Genomic DNA, 12,599 nt, shown 5'->3' with positions numbered 1-12,599 from the left:
AAAGGCAAACGCAGATTCTGACTTCCCTGCCACCCACGCCAACATTATAGACCCTTTCGACCTGGTTATGTCTATGGATTGAGATTTACGCCTACCGTCTTTCACCATAATACCGACTCCGGGACCAGTGAGAGGTGGTCATAACCCGAAAATTGGAAGCAAACTTTGCCTGACTGATTAATTGACAGATACATGCACTTCAAGAAACATCCTATCTTGAAGACCCAAGCCGTCGGATGCAGATTTCATCTAGTCAGAGCCAAGCTGGCGGCAGCAGATCTGGTCGTCAGGAAGTTTCTAAAGAAGTGAGCCATTCAGAGACAAGCGGAGACCAACAACACCCAGGGCTTTTGTTCTCCGGTATTCCTAGTCCCGAAGAAGAATACGACCGACTTGAGAATGATAATCAACCTAAAGATCCTGAACACAAAATTCCTGGTACCTCCGCCAAAATTCCAGATCCTCGATCCACAGGATGCCTCTCTTCACATCCCGATACACCCATCATCACGCAAATATCCACGCTTCACAATCAATGGTCGACGTTACGAGTTCCAGGTCTCACCATTCGCAATATCGATAGCCCTTTGGCTATTCACCAGGATTACAGCGCCAGTCATCAGGTTTGCCCATCCCCAGCTGGTTTGAATCCAAGGATACCTGGACGATTTCCTGGCTGTAGACCAAGAGAAAGCTCAGCTACACCAGAACATGATATTCTTGGCCCACCTTATCCTAGTCAATCCATCCAAGTCTGAGACTACTCCGGTTCAAGACATCATATACATCAGAGCAAGATTCCAACTAAACAAGGGATATCTTTGCCCACCAGAGGATCGATTCATCAAGTCCATCACAATGATTCAATCACTATCATGTCAACCCAGCAAGTCACTGAGATGGTGGATGTCTCTTCTAGGCAACTAAACGTCTCTACAGCATATGACCTTCAGAGGAAGGAAGAATTCAAGACTCAGTCACCTACCAAAGTAGTACGAGACCTGCATTTGTGAACCCACAGAGAACATGTGATGAAGGGCATCCCTCTGACTTATCCTATGCCCAAACACCATCTATTCACAGACACGTCAGATTCGGGATGGGGAGCTCATATGGACAATTTCACGGTACAGGGATCTTGGAGCACATGAGAGAAGAACCTTCATATCAACTGCAAGGAAATGAAGGCCATCTATTACGCCATCCTAGCATGAAAGATACGTCTATCTCAATGATCCATCCTCACAGCCACGGACAACACCACAGTAGTGGCTTACATCCAGAAACAAGGAGGAACCAGATCCAGCTCCCTGATGACGGAGACTACACGATTGTTTGCCTTGGCAGACTACATTAATTGCCGGATGAAAGTGAGACATTTACCCAGGAAATTGAAAATCCTTGCAGACAGCCTTTCCTGCCAGAGGACAATATTGGCAACAAAATGGACCTTACATCCCCAGATCTTTGTTTGGATAACTACGTTATGGGACACACCTCACCAAGATCTGTTTGCCACCTGCCTGAATCGTCAACTTCCGGTCTATGTCAGTCCAGTACCCAACCCAAGAGCTCACCAGATCGACACACTATCGATGGACTGGACGGGTCTACTTGCTTACTCATTCCCACCTTGGTCCCTCCTAGACAAGGTCATCCACAAGGTGGAGGAGACGGATTGCATGATAATCCTGATAGCACCAATCTGGCCCAGCAGGGCGTGGTTCCCCAGACTAAGACTACTGCTGGAAGAACCCATCCAGTTACCTCTCCGTCGAGATCTGCAAAGACAACCGAGGTCCAGCATTTTCCGTGACAATCTGCCCAGCCTACATCTAACCGCCTGGAAGTTATCACGTAAAAGATGCAGACATCCATGTACTCTGAGCTTGCCTCAGAAGGTGTTGCAAGATCATTGAGACCTTCATCCTCACTTTTATATGGCAACAGATGGGAAAAGTTTGTCCATTGGAGAAGACGACAAGAGATTGAAATTAATGCTATATCTATCCCAATGGTAGCAGATTTTCTAATACATCTACGTCAGGACAATAAATTCTGACATGGGACGATAGAATGTTACAGATCGGCTCTTCATTCTTTTCTACAGCATGACAGACTCTCAATCAGAAACCATCCCATTCTAAACAGACTAATGAGATCCTTACTACTCGAAGATGTTCGCACACCTTGTATCTTCCCCAGCTATCTGTAGTACTATCGACACTTTTAACGGAACCTTCCAAGCCCATGGCTAAGGCCACCTTACTCCAAAAATCCAGGAAAGCATCCTTCCTTCTAGCCATGGCAACAGCAGCAAGAGTTTCAGAACCCCATGCCTTGGACTATTCTAGTCTCACTCATGATCAACAATGGACCTCAGTCACTCTAAGATCACTCCCAGACATTGTAGCCAAGAATCAGTCTGCTACAATTGGACTGTTAGGTCATAGATACTTTACCATTCCTGCTTTTTGACCAACAGTGGATCACCAAGACAGACTTTTATGTCCCATCAGAGCTCTAAAATTCTATCTCTCGGCTACAGACCCTCATGGACGCCATCGAAGGAGACTTTTTATATCTTGCAAGACTCAATCCAACAAAGACATCACCAAGGTTACAATAGCTGGATGGCTTAAAACTACGGTTACAGAGAGTTACACACAAGCACATAATACCAAACCATGTTTGGGATCCTGCTCAGCTTATGAGATAAGAACCTTAGCCACGAGTCTCGCTTCATGGACATCAGTCTCAGTAGAACAAGTGGTGTCTAGCTGTCAGTGGGCCTCACAGAACACCTCCACCAGCTTTTACTTGTGAGACGTCCAGCCGGACCTACAGGGCATATATTTCCTGGGGCACATCGTTGCGGCGCAAAGTATCATCCACCAATAGTTTCCTCCCCCTTCTATCGAAATAGAATGTGTGGGAGGGGGGCCAGGATCCGACACCAGCAGCATCAGAGGGTGAGTACACCCTTGTTTATCCTGTCTATTAATAGAAGGTGTAGGATGGATTAGGGTCACTTTGAGTATTAACTGCCTTCAGTGACCTGAAGTGACGTCATCACTAGAAGTGATATCATAACCGGAAGTACCTAATTAGGAAATGACATCTTTGGTAGAAAGAGACCTTGAGAGACGTCATTATCCGATAACGGATGTGACAAACCGAAAGTGACGTCAGCACTGGAAGTGACATCAGCACTGGTATTAGTGTCACAAATCCAAATTTAACATGAAATGACGCCATTGGGTAAAAATAGACCAGAAATGACTATATTTTTATCATCAAGATCAGGAAATATAACGATAATCCTCAGGGGGAATTTCAGAGGGAAATTATCTCGGGTTAGGATTGGAATCAGAGAATAATGGTTTCCAGGAGAGAATACTGTCAATTACACAGGGAGTTACTAGAGGCAGATCCCACAGGGTCCCTCTGATATTTTCTGGCAAAGATGTAATAGAGGTAGAGGATTCGCAAGAATTATCAAACAATAGTTATCATTGTTAATAATTCTAAGAATACTACCTCTATTACAATACATCCGAAGTACTCCCTCCCACCTCCCCAATTCATCTACCTCTAGTAGTTAGATGTGGGAAGAAGTGAAGATTCCCGCCATTGCATACGTTATAGCTTGATTGGCTACAATCCTATTTGGGAACAACTAGTTGTGTGATTGATAGTGAAGAGGACGTCTGTTGAAAATCTGAAAATTTTAGTTAGTGTGACTGAAGCCAAAATACAGGATTTATGGCAAAGATGTAACAGAGGTAGTATTCTTTGAATTGTTAACAATTATAACTATTGTTCGATATTGTTGCCAAACAAAACAATGCTAAAATATAACTATGATACAAATTTATGGTCAAATGAAGAAAAAATGATAACATTATATAGAAACCGTTGGAATGCATGCCACTCAAGGAAGTGCCTCAAGTCAACAATGGCCGTTATTGGTGGGTGTATGCCAAGAAACTCGCAGGATTTTCTTTTTGAGGAACATAAACTTCTGAAGGTTTTGATATTTAGAAAATTGAACATGTCTTACGTAATATAAGAGACTGCAGATGCACGGCTAGCAACACACTCTTCAAAAAGGGTTTGACAGAAGCATTGAGATTTTTAAACCAGAAGTGTTTATTTATATCTTTGTTATCCTTGCATGTAATGCAAACATCTTCCTAGTTCATTCATTAAGCATATAAGAAGTCATAAAGGATTTCCTTAAATGTCTTTCTTCTTGTGTTTTTGTTCTAATGTCAGCTCTGCATACGGAGTATGGCCGCCACAGATTGCATTGGTGCCATGAAGCTTGCAATGAAAGTGAGAAGAGACATGATCGCATTGGCTGCAGAAGCTTTGTCTAAGATGTTTGACAAGGGGGAAGAAGAACTGGTGTCACAGGTTTGTCTCCTACCTGAACAGTTATTAATGTAGGTCCCTGTAATATATTCACTTCTGTGTATATTGCAAACATTATGAAAGCTTTCATGTGAAGAAAATACAAGCTGGAATTAATTTTTATTTGTATGAATATATAAAGTGCAATCACTTCATTTAAATGCAGATCTTTGGATTTTATTAAACTGCCTGATAAATTGAAATGATAAATAAATATTTTATCAAAGGTAAAGAGATGGTACAGTAACATAAGAAAACATTTTGTTTCCTTTATGAACAATACAATAAGCTTTGACAAACTGTTGTTTTGAATCCATGGCTTCCAGATACTGTCAAAGCAACTGATTTACGACACCCATCGTCTGAAGAACATTTAATTGCAAAGGCTCATTACCCTGGAGCCATGACATCTTTATGCCTTGAAACACTTAATTGCTGTTATTTATAAGATGCTAATCCTATTTGTTAATCCCAATTTTTGTGTACATCGACCGTCTGCCATCCTGAGCCAGATGTGCAAGTATGTCACTGATGATTTACTGTTTACATTTATATTTATTACTTACTAAATGTCAGGTGACCTTGGCTATATAAGCCTTGGTCCAAAGAAAGAGAAAAAAGAAAGGTCTTACCCTTAGCGTAGCTAGGGTTAGGCTGGGTGCTCCGGGGCACCTAGACAACAACCACTACCACTATGTGCTGACCTGGCACATAGTGCGTTTTGTATGTATATATCTACATGTATAAAGTAAAACTGTATATACCGCAAGCCATCGTCACCAAGTTGTCACTTCCTACTGAGAACCATACGTTGGCCCCTTGCATATACGAGTATGCAAATTATTCATTAATCAACGTCACGTCAGACCCCACGCGTTATTAATACCATCAATTTATTGTACTCCCCTGGAGATGTTTATTATTTAGTGTTATTATTTATTTACAATAACAATGTCATATTTCAAGTAAAATAGTCAGCAGGAATAATAATCAGGTGTAAATGTTTTATTCACTAAATATAATTATTGATTATGAAACAGACTATAGCCAAAGCAGGTAACGTGGCTGCGTGTTGTTTACAATTAGCCACATCACTTGGACCAAAATTCAATTGGGATTATGTTTTGGATCCTTATTATCCCCCTGTTTTAAAAAATGGGGGGAATATAGTGATCAGCATGTCAAGCTGCCCGTTTCCATTTCCAGAGCAGAACTCCTAAACTGTTTAATATTTCTTGTTGACACTTTCTATGCAGATCAGTCTAGTGTTGAACTGGTGCCTTTTGATGATTTGAGACAACATCATATAGATTTATGTTCCTTTCTGAGGGAGGATGAACAAAGAAAATTCCCTGTCGGAGGTGTAGGCATACTTTTTCCAACTCTGACCATCATGACTTATGTTGTAACTGCTGTGGCTGGTGGAGTGTTGAAAAGTGTTGTTCAAAGTGTGAACATCTAACGGAAGATTCCTTCAAAATGTATTTACACACAATCACACAATCGCTCCACGAAAGATTGCTAACCTCACGATCTCTTGAGATCAACTCTCTCAGGATTTACCTTCTTTTGCAAGGACACTGCGGATTCTTCATGTATCACTCCTGTTTAACATGACTCAGATGATAGTTCCTGTACAGTCTTGTCTGAATGTTCTTCTACTTGGTAGCTCCGTGTCCTCCAGTTACACAGTTACTTCATCGAGATTGTGCCAGTTGATGATTATCATCATTGACTGGACTTAAAACATGCTTAAGATCCCTTTTGGTACAGCGATTATGCAGACAACCCACGTTCAGGGGTCCGGAAACAGGCCATATGTGCCGGACATGTCTGATTGGGAATCTCAAATGTCTGGTTTAAAATGTTGCTTACTGGACATCTAAATTTTTCTGTCCAGACATTTTAAAAAACAAACAGGGTCCAAATAATTGATGAGCGTTATCGTATCCCTTCAGCAAATTCAGGTGAATAAACAGGTACAGTCATGTCCCGCTTATACGGATTTCAGATATCCGGAATCCTCGGTTCCCGGACGATTTTCATTCAAAACGAAATAATTACTATATAAAGTTTCCGGAACCGGATGGTCATTTTCATACACAAAACACTGAAATGCACACAAAATTGTCTCACTTACCCGGACAATACACTTCCGCTGGTGGTAATCCTTTTATTCGTGAGATCGTGTATGTCTTGAATAACGATTGAGTGGATGTATTTGTTTGCTCTGTCATCTGTCATGAGTTGCATAATTGAAGGGAAGTAACTCTTCCAGTAATAAGCTGGTTTCAGTTATACGGAAATTCGTTTATACGGACAAATTGTGACATGACGCAAGTGTCCGTATAAACGAGGCACGACTGTATAACAAACTTTGTCAATAAAAGTATGAAATTTGATATAAATTATTTTTTTTATCAGGAATAAACAGTGAGTTGTGCAATCTACCGTTCACTTCGCATACAATTTCGCCGAAATTATTGTAAACAATATTACAATTAGTGAATTCAATTTTTAATATAATTGATAAAATATATTGCAAACATTAGTCTAGATAAACAATGAACAATTTTTGTATTACCAGATATCATCATAATAGGATTAAATTGCATACTTCAGTTCGGATTTATTGACTGGTATTTCCAGTGTTGCTATAACCGAGTTAGCAAAATATTGAAGCGTGCAATAACAAGGGAACACTGAACGTAACAACTTGTAATGTGTGTGAAAAGTCGTACTAAAATACACTATTTGAAGGGGACGTGGCCTAGATGCAAATGTCTGATTGGGATTATAAAGTTTCCGGACCCCTGCCCAGGTGGCTAGGAGAGCTAACCCTCACACTTGGAATCATGTCCTCCCTGGCGTGGTTATCCTTATGCTTCATCCTCTCACTGATTATTACAGCTCTCCTTATCGACCCTTTGATCACCATTGCAATGAAGAGCATCCATGTCCCTCTCCTTCTTGTAGAGGTTTGTCTCTGTCGGTCGCTCATTCTCCAAGCCGCTCCTCTTCCGCCACTCCTGTGACATTCCCTTTATCCACACAGCTGCTACCTACTTCATGGGACCATCGAGACCAGGCTAACGATCTGGTACCGAATATAGTCATTCCAGCAGGCAGTATTGGATTGCTGTCAACTACACAGGGAGTTATTAGAGGCAGATCCCACCTATATCAGAACCATTTGACATTGGTCCTCAGATTGTTATGTACGGTACCTCCCAGAATACCATAGCTCACATTCAAAAAGCTATGTGTAGCATGCCAAGTAGATTGTCATAAATGTTAGCAGGTACACTGCAAGTCATTATTTGTGCTCGCTGGAATAATAGCGATTGTCCTACATGTTTATCATTGTAATTTTGTTCATAACCATCTCCTTCATGTTAGGGGTATCCTCAGTTAATAACACAGTTATTTCTGATCATTGTGGTAGTTAAATATCCATAATGTTTCTGGGGATATTTCCCCCATAATTCATTGGTGTACATATTTATGTGTTCTTCTGATGGTCAGAAACATAGGTCATATACTCGACTGCATCCGATGGGTGTAACTAATGACAAATGCTCAGTCAAGCAGCTTCTCATTCCGGTGATGCTCACTCACTATACATGCAGCACTATATGCGGGTAGTTGCTCCTAATACTTGGGCATGTAATTTGTGTCTGGTTAAGGTTGATGCTCAACCACAGGTTTCAATGTTATAGTTATAGTGGTACCATATTTTCTTGAGTATAGTGCGCACCCATGTATAATGCGCACCCCCCTATAGCGGATTCAGTATTTCGAATCAAATGTGCTTAAATCAAATGTCAAGTGCAGAAAAAAATTATTCCGTAGATCTACCCCTTCAACGAATTCCGGTAAATGAACGTGTGATGAGAAACTTGGTCAGTACAAATTTGAAATTTTGACAAAAAAATCACCAGACATGTTTATTTACCGTTTAAATTGTATTTTTTGTTCTGCTAGGCATTGTTTTACATCTAGGGATTAAGATGACCTTGTGTATTTTCTCGTAAACTAAGCTGGAAAAAGCAATCAGCTTTACACACGTTTTCTTGGAATCTACCGGTGATTCAGTCAAGACACACCCAATGATATAACTTTACAGGATTTTAATGCAAGGATCAGCAAAAATTGTATCTGAAACTGTTTTTTTTTAGCAGGAATAATATATCCCAATATCTTGTTAATTTAGTTGCAGCTTTTACTAAACATATTTTAAATAATAATAAACCTAAGCGAAGCCGGTTATTATTTTTCTGATGGAACCAGTCTCACCAGTCACCGTCAAGGCTCACGTGATTGCGTGATCGCGAGAACTACGTGTTGACATAGAATCGTCAAACTTTAACAAATATGACTTTTAACGAGTCAAAGTATGGCATTTAGGATATATGTATTCATTCTCTGTCAACTATTGTTCGTTTCAAGGCGTCAGTAGCGGTAATCTGACCATGGTTGATGTTAATAACGGTGAGTTGTGCGATCTTCCGATCGCTTCACACACGATTTCACCAAAATTAATTAAAACAATATTAAAAGGAATTTTGAATAAAATTAATGAAATAAGTTACATACATAAGTCCAGATATACAAAGAACACTTTTTGTAGTCAGACAGTGTAATTACATGATGATTTTGCGTACTTCAGTATGGATTTGTTGACAAGGTATTTCCGGTGTTACCATCCTATTGTACATAATCATATTAGAAATGATTCAAGATATCTTAAATTCAATTCAAGATATCTTGAAATAAGTTATACATATCCACAAATGTGTTACGTATATCATTAATTTGTTTAAGATATTATTAATTCAATTAGAGATATCATTAATTCTGACCGTTACTGATATCAAAGTTCAAATTAAAGATATCATTGATAATTTTGAAGATATCTTTACATCAATTGTTGATATCTGTAATATAATTTATGTGACATGAAGGAACGGTAAAAGAATTATTTCAGTCCCCAATAGTGCAGGAAATGATTTACAGATATCTTCAAATACTTCCGGAATATCCGTAAATTCTTCCGGTTCCAAAATGGCAACAAACAATGCCCCACTTGTGCAGGAACTAGTCTCAACAGCACGCCAAGCTATTCACAGAGGAGTTGATGGGACTGACCATGACAGCAGTGATCAAATTGAAAACATGGTCTCCGTAGTGAGAAGAAATTTTCCGCCATGGTTAGAAACATTACCCATAGTATTTAACAGACTGAAGTATTTGAAGAAATCTATAAATAAGCGAAAGTTTTTTATAATGGAAATTATTATTATTGATATCTGTATTTAGTTTCTAGATATCAGGAATTGAATTACTGATATAACAAAACATGACTTTTTGATATCTGTAAATCATATTTTGAAATCATTAATGGAATTTAAGATATCAGCAATTCTTTTCAAGATATAAGTAATAAGCTTCACCATATCATTAATTCATTTCGTGATATCTTAAATTTGTTAACAGAAGTCAAATTTGATAAAAGTCATATTTGTTGTAGTTTGACTTTTGTGTCAACAAAGTTTTCGTGATTGAGAGCGCGTGAGCCTCGCAGTGGCTGGTGTATCAAATAAACGAAGACTGTCTGTCATTCAATTTCCAAGAAGCATGTGCCATATATGGAAGCGTTACTACGATTTATCAATGAAATAAGCCTGGTTCTCATTGTTGACCTGCCTGACATCGAAGTGTTATATCAATCCATTGGTTGACTGGTGTAACTCTATGCAAATTAGATTGCCAGTCTGGGACACTAGATAAACATTAGCCAATGAAATATCGTAACATGATGACATGATTACATTCTCATGAAATTTGACCCAGTTCATTTTATGTGCTCTACTTGTCCATGGGCATGCTAGAAAACGCATATTACTCGCCTGACATCTAAAATTTACTTGGCACGGGCATCGGATAGTAAGAAATCAGCACAATAGGGTTAATGTTCTTGGCATCGCAAACCATGATGTAAACGCAAATAGCCTCGAAGCCAGCCAAAGTGCTGGCAGTTCCAGACAAAATACAGTGCAATCCAGGAGTCAGCCTTATCTCACAGCATGTAAAAGTTACGAAGACAACATGGTGTTTGTTGTTTGGTGTTCAAACCCTACTAAGAGGCTACAAACATGCCCAAAGACCAGAGCAGAGGAAGAGACTACCCGTGACTACCACGTGTTAAGTATCATTGTCAAGCGGCTCAGGGCTGTGTGTTTGCTCCTTACAATGATTTTGTGATGGAATGTATGTGTCTTACAGGTTTTCTTGGATTCCTTCACATGCTCTGCAAACTTTGATCCCAATGTGAACATCACCATGAATTATATTAGTTTTGATCTTCACAAGAAGAAATGTACCATGACCTTAAAAGTTTCCAAGACTGATGCCTTCCGGCATGGTGTTTCTATTTCACTCTTAACTACTGATACCATGACATGTCCTTATTTTCCTTGTGCAGACTGTCCTCTATAAGAATGCAGTGCAGTGATGTGAACAATGATCCTTTATTTGTCGATTGTGAGGGGACATTCATTACAGAATAATTTCATACTTTGAAGTTTACACTGTTTCTTTCATGGTGATTGGGTGAAGGGGTAGTCACCTGATCTGATATTTGGAGTTCACAGACCTGTGAACGGACCAAAAAAGGTTTACATCATGTGAACAATTTTTTGTGAAATTGATCGTGTGAAAGTTTGCTGGAACTACTTTCCGGGGTTTCCCCAAATTCTCGATCGTGTTTACGATCAACTCGTTTTTCTATTTTCTTCTTAATACCTGCATTTATCAGCAATATAATTAATTTAGTATTTTTGCCTGGTCTTGTAACATTTCATCTGACTTATAAATAAATAAATGCTTTGGTTCTAGTGATTGATGTCGTCTAGCTGCTACATGAAACAAAATGGATTGTCCATGCGATGATTTGGATATGGAATGGCTATTTTTCAATACTAATAACGCAAGTGAAGAAAAACTAATGCTGTAAAATTACTGAGGTGAACGAATTTGATTTGTTGGGGGATATTGACTTTGATGCCTTGTTATACACAGTGGAAGTCTTAAAAAATTACTCAACAAAACTTAAAGTTAATGTCTGTTTAATAACTGAAACTCAAATTTACACCATATTTGAATTAACCCACGATTTCAGAAACGTTTTCTAAAATCACTACTTACCACGATTTGTCCTTATTTGACAATGTTTGAGTCCTTATTTGACTATGTAAAACCCTTTTTTGGTTTTATTAAAGTCCTCATTTGACTTTACAAATACTACAATTGTGCCCTGATTTGACACTGTCAGAGGCAGCCACCGGCAACGTGGCTGCTCTCTACCAAGCATGATTAAAAAGTGACAAGGCTAGGGACAGAGCTCCCCTCCGCACACATTTGCGCATGCCGCCCGTGTGCCATGTGCTGCTGTCCAGAACACCACACCTTAACAAGCTTAAGTGGTGCGTTCCCGCGAATGTATTTGAATGATTTGTCATCCTTCTGTTCACCTTGTTTTCGGAAATGACAGGAATCTTGCACCAATGAAAACAATATCGTACCCTGCTCAGATGTGGCCGCTGACAGAGCAAACGCGACTGCTCCTGATCAATCCCAAACTAAAATCCAATTTACTATCGTATCGGGGAAAAAATCTAAGATTTTGAGAAACCATAAAACATAAAAAGGTAAGGAAAGAAACTTAAATTAAAAAAAATCCAAAACTTGCCTACCTGTTTTATCGATTGGTCATCGGAGTCGAGAAAATATCCGTAGACGGAATTAGAAATCTACTATTCCAGTTTCTGAGTTGGCCGACCATCTGCGTGCATTCTAGGCCGAGAAGCGGTGGCACAGTAATGAAGCTGGCATCAGGTCATACAGTAGGTCCATCTCAGGTGACAAGAAACACCAGCCAAGGATAGTATTACAGCACACACGACAAATCCCAAACTCCAAATATAACACACCCTGACGTTGAAAATTAACACAAAAACACACAAGTTTCAGAGCACTCGGTTCAACCCCCACCAGTCCATTCCGCATCATCCGAATAAGTTTGCGATTATCGAAACACAAGCAACACATTCATATATCGGTGATATTCCACATTTGCTAGTGCCATGAGAGGGTTCACACGTCGGGGTGTTTTCCATAACTGC

General features: G+C 39.5%; 1 protein-coding gene across 1 annotated transcript in view; it reads left to right on the top strand.

Annotated features, from left to right (window-relative positions):
* Window positions 1-12,599, top strand: part of LOC124150126 (dnaJ homolog subfamily C member 13-like) — a 592,425-nt gene that overhangs the window by 529,650 nt on the left and 50,176 nt on the right. The window contains exon 53 of the mRNA XM_046522050.2: window positions 4,279-4,419. Coding sequence (XP_046378006.2) covers window positions 4,279-4,419 — 141 coding nt within the window. The remainder of the gene's footprint in view (window positions 1-4,278; window positions 4,420-12,599) is intronic.

This window comes from Haliotis rufescens, unplaced genomic scaffold (genome assembly GCF_023055435.1).
Source record: "Haliotis rufescens isolate VD_foot unplaced genomic scaffold, xgHalRufe1.0.p SCAF_4, whole genome shotgun sequence".
NCBI classification, from domain to species: domain Eukaryota; kingdom Metazoa; phylum Mollusca; class Gastropoda; order Lepetellida; family Haliotidae; genus Haliotis; species Haliotis rufescens.
The sequence above is the reverse complement of the archived record's forward strand: the minus strand, read 5'-3'. Positions and strand labels throughout refer to the sequence as shown.